The sequence below is a fragment of the Periplaneta americana genome, chromosome 8 (assembly GCF_040183065.1).
Source record: "Periplaneta americana isolate PAMFEO1 chromosome 8, P.americana_PAMFEO1_priV1, whole genome shotgun sequence".
NCBI lineage: Eukaryota > Metazoa > Arthropoda > Insecta > Blattodea > Blattidae > Periplaneta > Periplaneta americana.
Genome location: NC_091124.1, coordinates 125,468,580 through 125,490,787, shown reverse-complemented (window position 1 = coordinate 125,490,787; position 22,208 = coordinate 125,468,580). Strand labels below are relative to the sequence as shown.

At 37.7% G+C, this 22,208-nt stretch overlaps 1 protein-coding gene across 4 annotated transcripts in view; it reads right to left on the bottom strand.

Moving 5' to 3' along the window:
* aralar1 (calcium-binding mitochondrial carrier protein aralar1) overlaps positions 1 to 22,208 on the bottom strand; it is a 512,566-nt gene that overhangs the window by 239,561 nt on the left and 250,797 nt on the right. For all 4 annotated transcript variants that reach the window (XM_069833569.1, XM_069833572.1, XM_069833571.1 and 1 more), the window contains one exon: positions 8,932 to 8,988. In XM_069833569.1, the coding sequence (XP_069689670.1) occupies positions 8,932 to 8,988 (57 nt within the window). The remainder of the gene's footprint in view (positions 1 to 8,931; positions 8,989 to 22,208) is intronic.

Sequence of the window (22,208 nt, the reverse complement as noted above, 5' to 3'; positions counted from 1 at the left end):
CCGCATAACACGAAGGAACCTTAGCCGACTGAGCTATTGAGGCGAGACGGAAGTTCTCTACTCTGGAGGCCATGTCGATTTCGCCATGAAGGCCCAAATTTCGATGTTAGTGCACGATTTTTATATAGTATTTATCTATTTTCACAACGCATTTACTTTTTTTTTCAGTTTTCAAGTAAGTTTCTGTACTAGTTCCAACAACAAACTAAATAGATTGACTTTAAAAACTGAATTACGCAGGATAGACTGTTGGCGGGCTTATGTGAGAGGCAATGAACCTTCGGGTTAGTTCTTTAAAAGCCATTTGTAAGTAAGTAATCCGTACATATCAGCCAGAACCTCAATCAGAAGGTTTACATGCTACTATTGGACGAAATAATGCACAAGATATCCCAAGGCGATGGGTAGCTTTCAATATATTGCTGCATGGCCTCCCATTTTTTGTGGAAAAAGGCATGCACAAGTGAAAGGGTTTCGTTAACTCTTGCATGCATTGCTTGAATGAGTAAAGTTGAAGAAAAAGTTGAACCATGTAGCTGCATCTTAACTCTTCCATACAGACAAACAGTGCAGTTTCTTCGGTTATATCAGCGAGCTACCCAACGGCTTACAGGCGTTAAAGCCACATTTATACTGACAAGGGAACCTTCTATCATGGTGAATTGAAAAGGCGGTAATGCCGCACATTTTTGGAAAGAGGAGGCAAAAGTAAGTCAGCAGGTGAAATTTTTCCGCCTGAGCTCCATAGGAACAAAAGTTATGGGACTGTAAATTTAACAAAACAGTCTGTGGCAAGTGACTCAATGTGCGCACTTAGAGGTTAAAATGAAGTTGTTTTTAAGTCACTGCATTGCAAACGAGATATTGCAGCTGTTGTGTCTTTTAAATAATACTGCGTATTATCGCTAGGATGCGATCACCTACTTTTATTGCGGGAAGGTAAGTCTTTCTCGAGCTAATTCTGGTGTTACAGCTACTCCTACGTTTCATTTGTGCCATATACAGAATGGATCCGAAAGTTGTGGTTCAGATGGTGGTGCGTGAGTTTGGCAGTGACGCTAAACCGTCAGTCGTATTCATCCGGATGTTCCATCTGTTGAAGAATGAGTTAAAAGACGAACAGGAGGCCGTGGAAACGTATACGTCGCTCTTATTGATGAAATACCAGATTTGGACGTGGAAGATGAGCAGCAAGATTATGGTGACATAGAAGACGAACTAATGACGAGACGCCAGAAAGCGGAGGACGCTGAAGAGACGGAGACATCGCGTCGTCGCAAATCAGCACGTCTTCTTACGTCCCTCTCCTAAAAGAATCAAAACGTAGTCGACTACGATTATGAGCAGAAATCGCTCGACTATACGAACGATACAGTCAGCGGTAAGAGACGATCCTTCAACTCTGTAAAAAAAAAAATCGATTCCTTCTCATCACACGGAAGATGCTTTACGATTACGATGCAAAAGTGAAGATGAAGAAGAAGAATAAGAAGAAGAAACCTGGAATGGCAGATAATAATGTCATGGTTCTGCAACATTTCAAAGAAATGTCAAGTACGAACGCTGTCATACATGACAGAATTATCAGGTTTTGGGGCATACAAGTGAAGGCTCAAATTGATCCTGAAGACCGTCTTAACTTCAGAGCTTCTGACTCGTGGGTATGGAGATTCAAGCAGCGGAATCGCACCGTTTCTCGTTCTGTGACGCATAAAGTGAGTAGAAACTCCGTAGCAAAGAGACAGAGGTGAAGCAGAAATCAGACAGCTTCGTATCGAAGATGAAGCAGTTGTTCATCGATCGTGGCTTCACTCTTCGCTAGATCCTCAACACTGATCAAAGTCGATTTGAAAAAAGAGATTCACTCCGGACGAACCCTGCGTTTCAAAGGAGGGAAGAAATTTTATCCCACAGTAGTATCAGAGGCTGCGACGAAGCACAGTGGTCAATTTCTCGATTTTAGGAGGACAAAATTATTTTTTGTTCTCTACTGGCAATAGCATCGGTTTTTTTTACTTTCCTGTTAGTAAATGACACTCTTAAGATTACAAGACGTAAAATTTAATAATAATAATAATAATAATAATAATAATAATAATAATAATAATAATAATAATAATACTATCAAAATACATGCGATACAACTAGAAGTTAACTTAACTAAATATCAACTTCATGTTGATAATGATAATGAAAATATAATATTTATTATTATTATTATTATTATTATTATTATTATTATTTATAATTTTTACGAACATGCCCTACTGTTACAAGATATTTAGATACAACTAATTTATAAACATTGTTAACTTCTACAAATATTATATAAATTACCTGATATTATTGTAAAATGAAGACGGTATTCTTTCCCATCAATCACAGGAAGAGACGGCCTTAATCACTATCCTCTTCTGAACTCCCATCCGTTGAACCATGGGCAATGCTGTCCAGTCTCGGTGTTTCCAACAAACCTAACACTTCACTGCCAAGGGAACTTTTCTTTCTTGGTAATTTCCTTTTGCTTGAAATAAGCGGGTCAGAAGAAATTAGAAGCATGTGCAAAAGGTCCTTGTTACAATTTATTCTTGAGATTTTTCGAGTGTTGTGTTCTCGGAAAAATCTATACTCTTTATGTCTGGCTTCTTGGGCATCTTCTGATAACTGTCCAATAGGCAATATCATGTTGTTCATAACATCTGCACCATGTATAAGTATTTTATGGACAGTGGCAGGCATGTAGTACCATCCATACAATTTTACATAGAGATCAACAGTGTCTAAGGCATACTTTTTTAATGCACCAATGTTCAGGCTATATCCACTTGACATAACGTCCAAAATTACGGAGAAACGATGGATAAGAGCTTCATCAACGCCAGTTATTTCAGACGATTTCTTTGAATTCTCGAAAAATCGGCGAGAAGTGTTGCCATCGTTCGTGGTACCACTACCTGGTTTCACAACATCAACTAAAAGGCCCATTTCAGTTCTAAATTTGTTAATAATTTCTTCTTTCCTTGCCTCATAAGCTACTTTCTTCCTTTGATCCCCGCGTACCTGCCACTTCTTTATTTCTATTCTGTACCCAATATGAAGCAAACACTCAAAAAATCTAATTCTTGCATGCAGTGTCGAAAGTCCAAATTCAAATGCACTTTTATTTATAGGTAATGACTGTATTTTTTTCAAATCATTCATGTCTTTCGGCTTAGCACTACATATGTAACACACTTGGGCTGAAGGATTATCCATGAGAGCGTTCGTATTTTGCCGTCGACCATAGTTGGATTTTGCCAGAGAACCGTTTTTCGCCCAGACTCTTCATCTTCGCCCAGGAGTTGTAAAGGCACTATTGAAGACAAAAGTATTTCAGAATCTGTAGCTCCTTCATACGCCGAAATATTTTGTTTGTAAAGGGAATGGCCTGAGCTCCCGTCACACCCCCATTTGTAAGTCATTTGAATTTTGTGAATTCAGTTTTCTTCGTTTTGAAAGGAATGTTCAAGAACTTCTTTTTGAACAATAGATAAACGCTCAACAGTGTGGTCAAGTAAACATTGTAATTTTACTTCTGCCAGTGAATCTGTAATTATTAGCGCTTCCTGACTGGGATAGCATTCTGATTTTGCATTTAGCAGTCTATAATATGGCGGGTAGATGTTTGCGCTTCTTTCTTTCGCACTTTTTTGTAATGCTACATATTGATGTTTTGTTAATTTTAAATCAACAAGCAAAGCTAGTGCCTCCTCTGTTGTATATGTATTACAATTAGGCTCAGTGGCTGGCTGTTGGCAAATTGTTTTTATTTTCCGGACTGATCTCGGACTTTTCGACACAGATTCTTGAATAATTGTTGCCACATTTCTTTTACCTTCATACGTAAGAGACATCTGTGTTGCCAGGGCAAGTTCTTGTGACGAACAAGATTTTGAAAGATTTTCCACTTTTCTTTTCTTTGTTTTTACACTACTCGAAGAAAACAGTTTCCTTGGGCGCCCTCTAACTGCACCCGAGGCTTCTCCTTGGCAAGATTCCTCAGTAGGTATTGGAACTGACAATTCTACATCAAGCCATTCTGAATATTTCTCTAAAAATCGCGACATTGTCCTATTACATGACCTCCACCTTCGTAACAGGTTACATGAAAAAATTCTAATTTTTTTTTAAAAGTTCTGACTTAAGGTTTTCATCACAACCTTCAAATTTCAATTTTGACAATGCATATGAAAGTAACTGTTGTAACACTTGTGATGACCTTGCTTTCATTACACAGTTTGTGCTTTGGAGAAAAGTGAATAGATCGCGGCGCGTAACTGCAGTGGCACAATCTGCAAGAAAGTAGATATTTTGAAAAAACGGGCAAACCTCGGCAAATAAAATATATGCAGGCTTAGAGATTAAGGTCTAAGGAAATTGACTGCTAAGATTTTATCGTGACCCATCGTGAACCAATTTTTATATTCCAAGAGCAAGTTGCGAAATATATTTAAAATTATAATATTTTACGCGCGTAAGTGTTAAGCATGTACACCCAAACTATTAATGTTATAGACTTGGAATAAAATGTAAAACATACCTTCAACATTCTTCTCCATTCCTGCACAACAGATTTAACGAAACACTTCACCAGTAACACAGAACCACACAAGAAATGCGATCGCTCCACACTGCAGATAACGCACGACTGAGGGATACGCAAGAACCCATAACTTTGACCCTCTCTCAAGTTTAATACAAACATCGAAGCCATAAACTATATTCAGTTTAGAAAGCTTTGGTTCTTTGTTATCGCATTCCCATACAACAAAACATCATCAGGGAAACTCGAAATTTCGAATTTTGTCCTCCTAATATCGCGATATTGACCACTGTGCGACGTACGCCAGTCATTTCCATGGACGGACAAATCTCCGCCCCAATGTAGGCCTATCTTCTGTCAGCCGATTCACAGAAAATGTTCCCTAAAAATAAACTTGCTGACTCATATAACATCAAATCATATGCTTCTGATTCAGCGAATATGCGGAAGGCAGATATGAAGGACATGCTTTCGCAAGTATTTTCGCCCAGAATTTCTTCATTGCATGAAGATCGATATCCACAATGTATGCAATTCAGATGCACAACAGCTGAATATCTCGTTTGCAATGCAGTGACTCCAAAAACAACTTCATTTTAACCTTTGAGTATGCACACTGAGTCACTTCCCACAGACTGCCATGTTAGATTTAAAGTCCCATAACTTTTATCCCTATGGAGCTCAGGCGGAAAAATTTCACCTGCTGACTTAATTTTTCCTCCTCTTTCTAAAAATATGCGGCATTACCGCCTTTTCAATTCACCATGATAGAAGGTTCCCTTGTGAGCGAGCGAGCGAATCTTCGTTTGCTCAGTAAACGTAAACGGAACAGCAGGCTGAACAATTCGTTCCGGAGTGTTCGCGTAGTTTTAACGAGCATTCGTTCGGTATATTCGTTCGGTGTAAACAGCTACTGCGCCTGAGCACGCATTCGCCCGGTACGTTCGCTCAGTGTTATTAGTGCTCGGTCATGGTCCGATCTTTTTGAGAATCCAAGTGATCAACATGAAATGGACGCAAGACAAAACACTGGAATTAATGGACATACAGGTCGATCCAAAGTATCCTGAATAGAAGAAGACACCTATAAAAAAAATTCTAAAATATTAGTTGAAGCTGACATGGGAAAATGTGATCCCTCAAGATAACAATCAACCCTATAGTACAGTAAAACCTCCCTCCGTTTTCACAGGTTTTCTTTTTACAAAGGGTTGAGTTCTGGCAAAAGTAAGAATAAACTAGTGCAATATGCTGACTGTAGGAAGAACACAATGAAGAAATAATTTGAAATAAAAGTTACTCCCTCCCTTTCTCTGCACCCTAGTTTCGTGGGCCTCCACATTTCTTTTAAAACGCATTGCGTGACTTTTTTTTTTTAAGGGAACGTTGTAGAATTTCCTTCGCGTCCTGCATCAATTCAGAGTGTAAATTGCGCCCTGATCCATCGGATGTGTAACTGAAGTTGTGTTTGGTGGAAAATAGATTAACTTCACGTTAGACAAATCAATCCTTGGTTGGTAGGTAGCATTGTCTAAAAACAGTATGACCTTACGACCTTGACGTTTCATTGCTCCATTAACATTATGAAATCACTCTTCCATAATTGAACTGGTCATCTAGCCTTTTTTATTTTAAATCGCACAATTTTACTTTATTCGCACTGTTATTTAACACTGTATTGGCATATTAACACAAAACTCAGAATAAATAAACGGAAATGGGAAAATAAATTGACACTATCCTACAATTATTCGCAGTTTTATTCTACTTGCACTGTCCTTTATTACTGTATTGGCTTGTTAGCACAAAACTGAGAATAAATGAAAGAAAATGTAAGAGGATTTGGAAGAAGTAACGGTACACGAGGTCAGTAACCTGTCCGGATCCTTGACAATAAACCCAGAATAGTGACATGGTTAGAGAAGCTTCACCCCCCATGCCTGACAAAGAATAGCGAAAGTCTTCCAGATCTTTGCACGTACAGTCACACAAAAAAATTATGTCATGCTTCGTACAGTATTATCGCAAAATTGAAATGGTTTGAAAGAATTTAGTAACAGTTACGCTTAAAATTATCCGTTTTAGTCAGGTTTTTTTATTTTTTATTTATTTTTTTAACCTAAATGGTGCCCAAAAATGATTCCATTTTCGCTTTAGGCAGTTTTCCGTTTTAAAGTATTATTTTACATAGGAAATCATTCCGTTCCAAAATTTATTTTTCGTTTGTGCAGGTTTCCTTTTTATAGAAAGTACGTTTCAGCAAGGTTTTACTGCATATCCAGCCCCGAATTCTTGCCAGTCACACCTCTTTTCTATTCTCAACAACAAGAGCTACCAATGTTAACACGTCAATTACCAGTTCCATCACCATAATCGAGACTTAATAGCACTTCTACAGAATCACACAGCAGTACTAGACCTAACTGCACTTCATCGCCATACCTTCCAACTTCCTTGTCTGAAACGGTCCAGATAATTTCTCATGGACCATAACTATTCAGCCACTAAGGTGTTCTCCTCGGAGTGAGTTCCTTCACAGGTATGGCGGAGGGAATGCGGAATTTTTAACTCCAATGAATTTACAGGACGCGTTTCAATATCAGAAAGACCACACTGATTGACTAATCAACTTCATTTATATTATGCATATCTAGCTTTGAGGTAAAGTTCCCTGTGAAGTAGACGGGAACAATTTCCAGAACCGAGTATCAATCCCGGGACCTCTGGCTGAACGCATCAAAGCTCTACTGACTGAGCTACCCAGGAACTTCACCTGACACCGTCTCAATTTTTCCCTTTATGTCTTCATAACTCGAGTGGATTTCTGGAGTCTTGTAAGCCCACGCGAGTTATGTGGACATAAAGGGAAAAATTGATACGTTGTCGGGTGAAGTTCCTGGGTAGCTCAGTCGGTAGAGCGTCAGTGCGTTCAGCCAGAGGTCCTGGAATCGATACTCGGCCTCGGAACAATTCTTTCCCTTAAAATTGTTCATTTATTTTGTTTGCTACTTATACAGCAACAAGACTCAGTAACATTTCAATTCGGAAGATACTGTGTCCGTTATATTCCAAACTCATTCTTATGAGAAAAAAATATAAAAATGTTTATAGTGCATTGTAAATAAATTTGTATAACAAAAACACAGTACAATGTAAACCAACTAATTTCACTTTTTATTACAAATAAAATTATGGAACTGCAATACAGATTAATATCACATAGTATTAATATCTCTTAGTTACCAGAAGTAATTATCGCACCATCATTATGTTATAACTGTCATGGTCGAATTGCATCATGGTCTGGAATTTTTGAAACGAAACCAATTCCAGAACAACATAAAATGTCGGTGGTCATTTGGGTACACTATCAGACGCTTGCTGTTATTCGAAAATTTATGTGCTTTGGAACTAGTACATTTTTAGAACCGGAACACTCGGAACAGTGCCGGAAAAAGAACGACCGTAGCAATTGAGAAACGCAGTCACATTCTGCCGAGCGAGCATTCCGAGCTGTACGCTCATTCGTTCGCTTAGTCATGCCTGTCACACTCGTGCTCCCAGGTCGCGGATGAATACGGAGGGAGTGGTTACTTGTCTTCTGACTGCTTCATGTCCCTTGCACAGACTCAACGTAAGGTAGGGCAGGGCACGTGAACGTAAATAGAGCTGTTGTACTAGTAACAGTAGCGGCTGGTATTGTGCATATACTTTGCACTCCTATTAATGTCTTTCTTAGTAGGCCAATTGGTCCGTAAAATGTATACTGGACGATTCACAAGTTACCGCTACTTACGAAGCATATTCCCGAAGACTTTTGAGCAAAAATGTCATATAAATATGCGTCCTGTTCTCAATATTTTCAGAGTTACACTAATTCGAAGTTGTTAAATATTACAATTAGAGAATGAACTATTCAGAAGTATAATTTCTTTAATTATCTTTATAATCTTTATTTAAATTCTGAGGAAGACGAGGATGATGATAAAGCTATTACAGTAATATACCAAAATAGGGGTGCAAAGTATATGCACAGTACCAGCCGCCACTGTTACTAGGAGCAGCAGTCGGGAGACTAGTAACCAACCCCTCCGTATTCATTCGCGCCTTGGGAGTTTGACAGGCATGGCTTAGTACATGCCTGTCAAACTCATACTAAGCTTAGTATAAACGCGGCTTTACGAAAGCGGTTCAGAATTCGATCTATGGTAGATTCTGTGATACTTGCTATGGAGAAAGACGCTCTAGGAATTTTTTAAGTACTGCGGTTTATGTTTTATTATCACCAAATAATCATTCCACCATCCCTGATTATTACCTACACTTCAAAATAACAAAAAAGTGCTTACCTTATTGAAAATATCGTGAAGTTTGTCTGTCTTTGCTCGCCTCAGATATCCTGCACTCTGCAACAAAAGTAAAAATTAATCTACAGTATTAGTCACACATGCGAAAAATATTCTGTATGACTTGTTTGGCAGCCTACAATGCGAGCGTTCCAACAAACAATTTCCGAAATCGGATACACCAACAATAAAGTTTATAAATGATGATGATAATGATCATAATTGTTTCGTCGAATAGCCAAAATGAAGAACACAGAGTGCCTGAAGCGACATTATCAATCGTGTGATTAGTTAATAACGGCCAATGCCAGCCGTGCTCCCTGTAGAATAGTGCAAAACAACGCTTCCGTTCATATACAGCAGCAATCCAGCGCCTATTATTCTGCGACCCGGATGACTGTTTATGAGAAACAACCCTTTGATCGTATATCGTAAAACATATTAAATATAATACACAGCGAGTCAAATCTGTGTTACTAGGATATTTACCGAGCCATGAAGTTGATTTTCACGGGAAACGTATGTCCCTATTGAGTTTTTCTCGCGTAAATCTTTTGCTCTAAGCTGACCCAGAACATAATACGTGGGTTTCCGTTGGTAGTTGTTTGAACTAAACCTGGTGATACAATTCTCTTGTCACTTTACAGTGTAAAGTTTACACTGTCAATCTCCGTTAATGAATTGTTTGAATTCTATTGAGGAAGACGTACTTTATTCATAGTTAGATCAGAGCGTGTAGAAGAGAAAGTGACGTTACTTCCTCGTCGCCGAGTGGCGCTAGCCCTGTTTTCCGTGCCCAGTTTCAGGATCGCTATTCAAGTGAATGCAAAAGGTTTTTAAAAATAACCCATTAGATAAGAATGTATTGTAGAGCACTTAGTTACAATATTTTACTTCTTTAAAATGTAATATTACTACATTAACAAATTGTGAGTTATATAACACAACCATGAATAGTAAATATAATAATTAACCGAAAATGGAACATTGTGCCGGCTTCAGCCATAAATACGCAAGAAAAAGTACAGCATCGCAAAACTGAAAATTTTTATGGCATTACAAAGTATGCATTGACATAAAATTATAGTTTTTATACACAAGAAAGAATGTAATATAATAAAGGAGACACTTTATTTTCACCAATAGTTTTTATCTACTATTTAGTCATTAGTTGCAGTTGTATCTGGTTTAGGCTATACGTAATTCAGGGGAACAAAAAATATTACGTGCAACTTAGACTCATAAATTAAGCTTCGATATTATATCTATGCTAATGTAAGTTTTGATCTTTTGAAATACCTAGGTTATTTTGTGTTTTGTAAAATTAAAACAATTTGGTAGCACTGTATTAAGTAGTCGTATGCTACTTATTGGAGAATATTAAATTAACGACTTTTCCATGAGATCTATTACTTTCTCATATGCTCGATTAGAAATCTCTTATGATGTGGAAACGTAATAAACAAATGTAATAAAATTGTAAACCAGATTAAGTTCTAGCCTAGATGCAAAGTAGAATTATACTGTACTTTTGTTGCCGAAATATCTTTTACGTTAATTATGACTAAAGTGCTATTATTAAACATAGAATAATTAATAACTAAACATGCATATTTAATGAAGTAGAAGCTAGGTGCTTGGATTCAATTAGGAGTTCACAATTAGCACTTTAATACAGCACATTTTTAACCGGCACATAGATTGAAAAATCTTCACATGTAGAAAGTCTATGGTAATCATCACAAGATAATCATTTTCTAATTCCAAAATATCGCTCTAGAGGATCCTAGTTAATTTTTTTTCTGTCTGAAAATATTTAAATCTGCTATCCCACAAGAATTAATATATTTCGCTAGTGCTCTGAATTGTCACTCTAAATAATTCAAGGGTTCTTTCTTAGGTAAACGTGTTCTTTATATTGTCAATTACGTGTCATATATTTTCTAAAATCGTGTAATGCTAGAATCCTTTGTACAGGGCAGACGAGGGAGTCTTTGAGTTCAACGTATCTGCAAGGTCGTTCATTCACCTTTGAATTCTTTTGTATTTTCACTTTCCTCGAACCCATCACAGTTTATGACTCTAAAAAATGTATTGATTTTGAAAAACTCACACTAAACAGCTGAAATGCTGGTCTGGAGTTCATTCACTGGAAGGAATTACGGTCAATGTAACTAGATATAATTTTGGGCATTCAGGTGTGGAGTAATGGTACATAAATGCATACAAGCGCATGATCAACTAAGGTGTTCTTCTGATTTTCGGGTGTCACATCCAATTATTTTTTACTCGGATATTTAACGATGCTGTATCAACTGCTGGATTATTTAGCGTCAATGGAATTGGTCATAGCCAGATGGTACTTGGTAAGGATACATTGTTATGAGAACGGATTGATGTCCTCTTCGTTGGATATTTTCTCTTCTTTTCTTTTTTTAAGATATCGAGGCAAGTTTGGGAAAATATGTGTTATAGCATACGGTTTTGGTCGCCAGTTCTTGCGTGGAAGTCCTGCATCTTTACTGGCAATAATAAATTTATCGGCTCTTACAATCAAAAGTCGCCCTCGGTAGCGCAGTGGTATAGAGCTGGCTTTCTATGCTCGAGGTTGCGGGTTCGATCCCGGCCGAGATGGATGATATTTAAGTGTGTTTAAATTCGACAGGCTCATGTCAGTAGATTTAATGGCATGTAAAAAAAACTCCTGTGGGACAAAATTCCGACACACCGGCGAAGCTGATATAACGCTCTGCAGTTGCGAGCGTCGTTAAATAAATCATAATTTTAAAAAATCACAATCAAAACCGCAGAAAAATGAATATCACAGAATGTATAAGAACGAGCATAAAGTTTTCTGTGTTCGTGGAATTGCTCTACACCACTTCTGAAAAATAGTCTAGCCTATGGATGGATAAAAGAAACGTCTCTTCCTTGCAGATTATACAGTATAATTGAATTTACATCAAGAACAAAACAATTAGGCTTATTATTACTCGCTCACATAAACGGCACAATAAAAATCACCCGAACACCACAAGAAATATCTTCTTAATTCCATAGCAGAACGAGTTCTACCTGCTCTGTCCATAGTATTAAGAGGAAAACTGCAATCTTAGAACGATCGCCATTTCAATGTTTCGCTCAGTTGCCGTGGCGACACTAGGGGGTGTAAAAGTCCCATTAGACCCTTGCCGAGTTACCACACTTTCTATTCTAAACGCTCTGGTTAGATGCAGAAGAAAACTTATTTTTCTCATTGAAACGTATCAACTGAAGAAGAAGAAGTAAGCCTACGATAAATTTGGTGACTGGGCAGAATAGTCCAGTACCTCATAGGCGCCGACTACGTGGGTGCTCCAAGACTCAAGCACCCACACCCAACGGATATATTTACAATCAAAAGTAATGATGATCAGCACCAACTGCACTTCTTCCTCGTCTGCTTCATGAAATTAGGCCTTTCACATCAAGAGATAGAATCTTTCCACCTTGTTAATCGATGGCCAACATTTCTTTTTGATAGTGTAATAAAAGGTGACTTTTCTATCACTTAATATTCTTTGTATGTGTTTATACCAGTTCTCTCTTGAAATTTGAATTATTTCTGCGAGATTAATTATATTCAATTCTTATCTTATGTCTTCATTATACTTCCTGTATAACAAAGTGTAGCCCGCTACTGAACGTAAGAACTTCATCTCAGCCGTTCCTCTGTTTTTTTTTCTATCTGATACATATATTCACTATCCAGTTTTTACTTCCATAGGTCAACATACTGTAGATACATTCATTATTCTGTAAAATATTAGCTGTGTTTTTTTATAACTTTTATTTCTTATCATTCTCCTTATTGTTCCATACATTCTATAAAATCTATTATTTTTTCTAACTATATCATCGTTTTGGCAATAAGATACATTAAATCCAAACTAATTAGAATTGTTAACCTGTTCTACCAATCTATTTTTGACTATTATTTTATATCTCATATGGTTTGTCCCAGTAAAACCATTACTTTCGTTTTTTCCACTGATATATTCATATTATATTTACTTTCTTCTTCATTTAACTTATATGTAGGCATTTGTAATTCACCTTCTGAATTACTGAATATCACCTGATCATCTGCGAACATTGCGACATTTAAGATATTGTCATTATTTAATATTAGCATTTAGTTGCATTTGCTATTGTCCGAGTAGTTTATGAATACCGTACACAATACTCAAGAGAGTAGGAGACAACTGACAGCCTTGTTTTACTTCTTGGTTTATCCTTACTGATTTTTTTTAATAATTTCAACTCCTTTGTCAATTGTTAAAAATGTTTCATAATAGAATAGGCTTTGAATTATTACTCTTACTATATGGTCTGGAAACCTTCTTTTGTACATAATCTCCCATAGTCCATAATTTCTGTCAAAAGCCTTTTCGTAATCAATAAATAAAATGCGAGTTGGAAATAAATTCCCTTCATTTTTGGATTACCTGCTCTGCTATAAGCTTGCAGTATGAACATGGGCAAACTTTTCGAAAACCGTATTGTTCTCCCGATAATATATTAATTTATTACATTCAATCGTCTGATTATTACCTTGGCATATATTTTATATGATTATTACATTTAGCAAGTATATTCCTCAATAGTTCTGATATTCATATCCGTTCCCTTTTCTAAAAATGAGACATATAAGTCCTCTTTTCCATTATTCGGGAATAACAAAATTTTTCCAATATATATTAATTACATCTGAAAGTCTCCTTTTATTCCTTCTGGGACAGTGTTTATTTCATAAGTTCCTAGAGCTTTCTTATTCGTGAATGTTTTGAAGACATTACCTAATTAATTAATCACTTTCAATTGTATGCTACAGTATATTTGTGCTGAAATTCATTTCTGTACCGATTTTCACTTTCGTGCCACGATGGAAAGCAAATAATTTTACTTTATCATGTAATGTGGGCTTTACCAAAGAATATAATCTATCTAATTTACACGATGCAATTTTAAAAATGTGGATAGCTCTTGATAACTAGTTCTTTTTCACCGCAATATAGGCCTAGGTAGAATTCATTAATATTCCCGGTCGAAGTGATATCGGCCACATAAAAAAAGTTTGAAAGCAACACAGTTTTATATAATTTTCTTCTTTTAAAACAAATCTCTGTTATTCCACTGATTGTATAGATACCTTTCCACTCTATTGAAGTTAATCATGTTTTTTTATTTTTATTTTACATGGTTATTTAACGACGCTGTATCAACTACGAGGTTATTTAGCGTCGATGAAATTGGTGATAGCGAGATATTTGGCGAGATGAGGCCGAGGATTCGCCATAGATTACCTGACATTTGCCTTACGGCTTGGAAAAGCCTTGGAAAAAATCCAACTAGGTAATCAGCCTAAGCGGAAATCGAACCCGCACCCGAGTGCAACTGCGAATCGACAGGCAAGCGCCTTAGCCGACTGAGCTACGCCGGTAGCCTTTAATCATGTTGCTACAGTACGAATTTTAATAAATAAACTATTATTTTGCAGGATTATGTTTAACACTACATAATCCAATTCTATCAATATACGATATTAAACAGTTTTTCCCTTGAAATAAAGGATATTGAAGGCATTCTGACAACAAGGTTAGTATGCCTGAACACATAGCAGTCAATTATCGAGTGCGCATTATCACCTTATGTGAAGAAGGGCTAACACATAGACAGATTGCCCTGCGTGTTGGCGTTAGACAGAGTGCTGTTGGAAAGACCTGGAAGCGCTATTTCTTTCATTGCATCGTGAATAATTTGCAGTTTGAAATGTTGGCAAACAAAGAAACAAATGCTAGAGAAGTGATAAAAACAAACAAATGGTAGGGAAGTGATAAAAACAAACAAATGGTAGGGAAGTGATAAAAATAAACAAATGCTATGGAAGTGATAAAATTGTGCGATAAGAAATGATTTGTTGAAAGATGTCCTTTCGTACCGTTTTATTGGTCAAAAGTAGTTTGACGTAGGTAGTAAAAGTGTAATAGTCTTTCAAGTCTCACTTGTAACGCTGACCTCGCTGATTTATATCAGTGTCAAAGTGTGAGCACCTATTGAAAAAATTAAAAGTGGATGCCTATGCACTACCTATTACTCTGTCGTCAAAAATTTCACGAAGGTAGCCAATGAATGCATCGTGTGCGTTGTTGTGCCTTCGTGCTGCAGAAGTGCGTTCTTTTTCATTTTATTGGGTTATTTTACGACGCTGTATCAACATCTAGGTTATTTAGCGTCTGAATGATATGAAGGTGATAATGCCGGTGAAATGAGTCCAGGGTCCAGCATTTGCTCGTATTTGGTTGATGGAAAACCCCGGAAAAAACCTCAACCAGGTAACTTGCCCCGACCGGGGTTCGAACCCGGGCCACCTGGTTTCGCGGCCAGACGCGCTGCCCGTTACTCCACAGGTGTGGACAAGTGCGTTCTTAATTCTTTCCTTGCTCCGTGAGAAATTATTGTGAAAACGGTCTCAAAATGTTGTTCACATAACGCTCCTAATTGTTTCGTAAAATAAATATGGGTCCAACTATTCTTCGCGCATTAATGGCACACTATACCCCCGCTTTTTATTGCGTAATCGTAGTCACTCATGCGAAACCAAGCTTCGTGACGAAAAAGAAGTATGAGATCAACAACTCCTTGTGTTTTGATTCTAACATCCAGCGAGAATATCGTATGCACTCTACTGGATCACCTGGATTCAATTTTCGAACCAACTGACACCTTATTGGAATTAAACTTATGAAATTGGAAACTTTCATCACAAAGCGTTGAGTTACGTCATTTCTTGTGCTAGGCCAAGGATGCCAAATATGCGCTTCCTAGAGCGCAAACATTACCATCCCTACTTCCTCCACCTCTTGTCCGCGACTTTGTTTTCATTCTGTTTAGTCAGTCGTTACCTGCAGAACGTAAACAATCAGTGGCGAGCAGTTTACAGAATATTTTAAAATGGTACTGTCTAAGGTATCAAAATACAGCTTCAGTGAATAATAAGAATATGTTTTTTGGTTATTGAAGAAGGTAATAAAGCTAATTGTCTATTGTGTTCCGTTCAATTTCGTTATATACGGCATTATAAGACGTTATTTAAATGCTACTCACGTTAAAGACTTGGGGGGAAACAAATTTTCAAGTATATACATAATTATGTAAAACTGTTTTTCTGTTGCTTATTTTTATTTTGTGGAATTTTGTTTTTATTTTGGATTTTTTAATTTTAATAAATTGTTAAATACTTTGCTGTCAACAGTTTCATAAATACATTAGGAAAAAGTGGTCGAGATTTTTTATATAGGTATACTAGTTATTGGGTCCCGCGCCGTGGCGTCGTGGTCCAAGGCATCCTGCATAGGACTCGCGTTACAGAATGCGCGCTGGTTCGAGTCCTGATGGGGGAAGAAATTTTCTCATAAAATTTCGGCCAGTGTATGGGACAGGTGCCCACCCAGCATCGTGATGCACTTGGGGAGCTACGATAGGTAGCGAAATCCGGTTACGAAAGCCAGCTATAACGGCTGGGAGGATCATCGTGCTAACCACGCGATACCTCCATTCTGGTTGGATGATCGTCCACCTCTGCTTCGACAGTGGGCGTGAGGCCAGCAGCCGGCTGGTCGGTCTAGGCCCTTCACGGGCTGTAGCGCCACGGATTATTATTATACTAGTTATTGGCAACAAAAATATCGTTGTTCCTACACAAACTCCTATGTGCAAAATATAAAATTTTTCAGTAGGAAGAAAAAGGACATTTATTCATCCTATGGCAGCCGTACATAGGAGACTGTGAATTCTTATATTTTCGAAACAAAGAAATATAATTACATATAGGAGATTTTATTATTTGCTATATCACTATTTAAGTTATTTAATAGAGCAAAACTCTGAAAATCGATAAATATGTCACATAGGAGTTATTGCAGGAACAACGACGATATATTTTTGTGGACAATTTTTTACATGAAACAGTGTGAATCAGCTGCACGCTCGAGGTTGAATAATGATAGTCACCTTATCTTTCCTCTGCGTCTATGTACTAACACAATCCAGCCGAATATTGACATCAGGGGAAAATAGGAAGTGAGATCAGTTTATGTACTACCCGCCTTCCTCTATCATTTTGCTAACACTCTCCACCTTGCCACCTGCCATCTGTAAATGCTTGTTCTGTTCGAGTACGCTTCACACATTTCTTCTTATCGAGAACGGAACCTGTTTCTCGCCACTTATATACATTGTAGCGCAGTACAAGACGTATTACCATACTGGTAGGCGACACAAGAGTGCAGTGATCTACACTGCAGCTGCCCGCGTCTGTGGCTCAAGCGATATCGCGCTGGTCTTTCATCCAGGCGGACCGTCTTCAATTGCCGGTCAGACCGTGATGTAATTTCTGGTGGACAATACAGACGTTGCAGAGGGCTTTTCCGGGCTTAGTGCAACAACTGATAAGGAAAACCCACGCATGGTATCACCGTTAAAGTAAATGAAGTCGGGAAAAGCTGTTGACGGGTTTTCCGCGAATGCCTTTGAGTGTTATTATCGCCGCGCTCTCATATTGTATTATTGTTTTCAATTTTTTGTGTCGCTGCTCCAATCACTCGCCTCAATTTCAATATCGCAACCAATAAGCTGCTTCCATTATTAAATGACGTGGACTAATCCACGTGGACTAAAACCGAGGTTGCAATGTCTTGTGCTGAGGACGAACATTAAGGTATGTGATTAAAAAGTATTATTAAGAGTTAAGAATGTCAACGTACTCGTATATGAAATAATAATAATAATAATAATAATAATAATAATAATAATAATAATAGCCATTTTACAATATAACAAACTAGTGTTTTTCTTATCGAGGAAGTAGACGAGACAACGTGACGCTTAGAGTGAAACCTACAGAGCAACAATCGGTCTGCAAAATTATGTTTTAAAAGCACACCGCACGTTATTGTATGATGCCGACATGTTAAGCATGAGGCCGCGGCGATAATACATTAAAAGTCGGTATAAAAATGTCGGTAATTTAAGTTTGACTCATAATATTGGTCCTTGTCTTATTAGACAAATGGGGAACTACAGTATTTATGATTAATACTGTGACGTTTATTTTATTTTTATTACCAAGCACCCGATAACAATGTGACCTTTATTCTTAATAATTCACTCTACAACAATGGGTATTCCACTCAACACAGCAACACAATAGTCGCTATTGCACTCCACACGAAGACAATGACAATGCACGGGTATTATTGAGAAGAACAACAATGTACTCCTAATTTCAATTAATGTCCACAAAACACACAACAAAACTGTCAATTCTCAATTCACAGTTCGCGTGCCTTGGCTAGTTCTTCTAGCTCACTGTTCACGTTCATTGCACATCGAACTCAGATCCTCCGGACACGCCGCCCTCGCCTGGCCACTGCCACAGTTACGGACTCACTCAAGTTCACTGCACCTCGAACCCCGGTCTTCCGGCTACGGTCCACGACACGTCGAACTCGAGTCTTCCCAGTTGCGAGTCTCTGCACGTCGAACTCCGGTCTTCCAGATGCTCTCGAAGGCTGGCTTCCTTGCTCGCTCGAAGACTCACTTGTAGACTGACTTCCGAAGACTGACTGAAGACTAACTTTCGTCGGCAACTCACGGTGTTATTTATTTATCACGAACATCTAGAATGTTCTGCGTCGCGAAGCTTCTGGACCTCCACAACAATCCGCTCCCAGATGCTTCTTTACTTCCGCCAACCACAGTATCTTTTCTCCCCCTTGCTGCGTACAGCTGCTATCGTCAGGGGTTCGTGTTTCCGCTCCCCGCGCCTTCCTTCTCGCCAGATGCGCGCGCAACCCCCTGACGCGACCAGAACGTTCCAGATGGGTGCCACAATATACTACGCTAAGGACGGTTTTCTGAGTAATGGCTATGAGAGATATTGGGGACAGCATGATTGTCACCGTCTTGCTGACGATAACATCAGCCGCTGATAGCATCAACTGGATGCCTGGCGAGCATGAGCCGAGTCCAGTCCTGTCAATCTTCCCGTTTTGGGTGGAAGGGAAAGATTAGAATACTGGATTTGTGAGAAATTGGGTGATGGAAATGGTTATTATCCTCGCTCTGGACGACTGAAAACATCAGTTGCTAATAACATCATCCTTAATGTACACGCCGGGCGGGCCATGCGCGGAGTTCAGCGCCGTTATAGTCTCTCCGGTACGGGAAGGATTTCAGTCCCGGCTATAAGAGAGTCTGTGGATGGCCATGATTGTTACTACCACAGTCTAGTATATACTGTCACGAAGCTTGGGATGATTTTTTTTTTTTTTTTTTTTTTTTTTTTTTTGCATTTCTCGCGATAGTTCCTAGCCGCTTGGAGCCCTGTGAGTACTAGGAACAATAGCTTTGCCACTGCCATCGTGATCTAATAGAGGCAATAAGGCAGACCATGTGACTCGCTTAACCCGATCTTGAAAGGCGGCGTTTCAACCATATAAATTAGTTGCAATGCATAAAGAGTAGGCCTAACATATATTTATCTAAAATGTAGTGTAATTGCATTAATAAAATTTAAAACGATTATGAGACACTTCAGACATAATTCACTTGCGAGTTAAGGTGTAATATTATTTTTTGTGTGAAAATTACTTTATTCGTATGTGTAATAGCCTACCTGCCTTTATTTCGATTAAATATTACGAAATTCTTGTACATTCATTTATGCACGATTCAATAATTTTCAGTTGCACAGCACGGATATTTAGATATGTTAAAATTATAGGTTATGTTTACTGTACCAGTACTTCAACATTCGCATTTATACCTTATAATTAAGCATAATGTCATGTATGATACCCCTCACATTCTATTTGTCTGTATTTGAATGCTACAATTTTATTGAGTATTCAATTATTGTATTTTTCTACTACCCAAGAGACGAAGTAACACAATCATACGTATACTAATTTCATAGGAGTTGTATGGTAAATTTTCTGTCTACAATTAAGGAAGGTAGATGTGCTAAATGAAAATCACAATATAATTTCTTTTTTATTAAACCTCAAAATATCTTCCATTCTAAACTTAAAATGTTGATGCGAACAGATTATGTTAACATATAAAATTCTCTTCGCATTAAAATAACACAGTTTTGTAATTATTTCTGCAACATATTATGCAACAAGACGTAAACGGAACTTATGGACACATTACATAAATAAAACTTAGCAATGATACGCAATAAAGTTATAATATAATATTTCACTGAGCTCCATACACCGAAATAGAAAACACGAACATACATTAAGGCCTAATCTAGATCGAAAAGGCATTGACTGTGCCGTATTTCGCATTGTTATGAAAAGTTGTGTAAACTGTGAAATGTTCGTTATCGGTTGTAATAACTGTAAGTGGCTAAAACACAATAATATGAATAATAATATGGGACAAGGAGACGTTTGTAGTACTATAAATTGTAAGAAAAAGAGGTCAGAGTTATCCTTCTTCCGAAAGATCCAGGAAGGTGAGTTTATATAATATAGTATATACTTTATGAAAATAATATATAAACAATATGTATTTCATATTTCAATAGTGGAAGGAAGGTGTTAATTTTTTCAAAATAACAGGATATCGAAAGTATACATTTTATCGTCTCCTAGGGAAAGGTTCTGTGATGAGGCGGTAGTAGCGATCCTGGTGGTTAGCAACCATCTATGGATGCATATTTATTAAGTACTGAGCTTCGTGACTGTATATACTAGACTGTGGTTACTACTTTCGTTCTGACGTCTGAGTACATCAGTTGCTGAAAACATCATTCTGTGTGCTGGTTGTCAGGCGAGACATACACCGAGCCCAACCCCACCAATCTCCGCGGTTTCGATAGGATCCTGGTCAGAGGATGATGGTTTGAACACTTTAGGCGCCTGGCAGATGAGTATCTGCTGACAGGTGAACGGGAGATTGGTCTAAGTGAGAGTCTCTATCGAAATAGCCAATCTTCATAGATGTAATAGCCTTTCCGATACTTTATACCGAAATACGAGTACCAGCTGACTGAGTACTGTCCTGCCAGTTTTGATTAAGATCATAAAAGCCAGTAGGCTAAAAATTATTCTTGAAGTCACTGACATTTCGTGATATCGACTTTGGAAGACTCTATAAACGTCATCTGCATTTATGAAGGGGCGCTTAAACACTATTCAATTAATATTGTTCTTATTATTATGAGAATTTTATCATGTAGTATGGCATTCTAAACGAGTTACAATTTTGATGTCTTTCAAATTGGACGCAAAAGAGCAATTTAAACTAGTATTTCGTTATCACCGAGAAATCATCTAATTTTATCGGAAATATACCAAACATTTTCTTCTCTACGTAAATATATTTTATATGCATACCACAAAGTTAATTTATTTGCAGATACCGGTACTGAATGCGAAGAAAATCTGGTTTGTAGTTCAGGACGAAAATCTGTATAAGAGCTATTTTCACGTAGATCGCCCCCGTCGTGTTCCCATTTCCCTCCCCCTTGTTCATAGTTAAGCAATTCTGTTAGAGGAATAAGCAGTAAATAATATGCAGTCTTTTATGTTAACAACCACTAAAACTTTCATTTTGTTTGGCGCTCTTTTTATGCGCCAAAAGTATGACAATCTCATGCTCCGTCCCTTGGTTCCACTCAATGTGGCGATAATTAAACACGGATAGTCGCATTTTTCATTTAATACTTTCGTTTCCCGACTGGCATATCATGCTTAGAAATATTTGGAACTGCATAGTATCAGTTAATCATATTTTTATGGTCAGGCAACTGGAAACGGGAGTACGTTTTTTCTTGATTATTTTTTCTCACATCCCCAGAAATCTCTCTTCCTCTTGCTGCCACCAGAGTGCACTGGAATTAATGTGTGAATAGCAACACACTTACTGTAAGGTAAGCTCAAGCATTTGCTAAGTTTTCTTCAATGTAGTTACTAATTACCAGACTTAAGATCCGAGACAACTTAAGAATGAAGTGAATTTACAGTGCACCGGCGTACAGATGGAGTGAGATGGCGCTTTAAGTTTTGTTTACCTCTGCGTTAGTGTACAATCCGGTTCGTGATCAGAGGTACAATATTCTTCAGTCTCTCCCTACAAAACGAACTCAGGCCATCACAGTGCATTTTCATTTCATAGTGAACAGTTTTTTCGAACTAATTGCAAGTATGTACATGGTTGTTCATTGT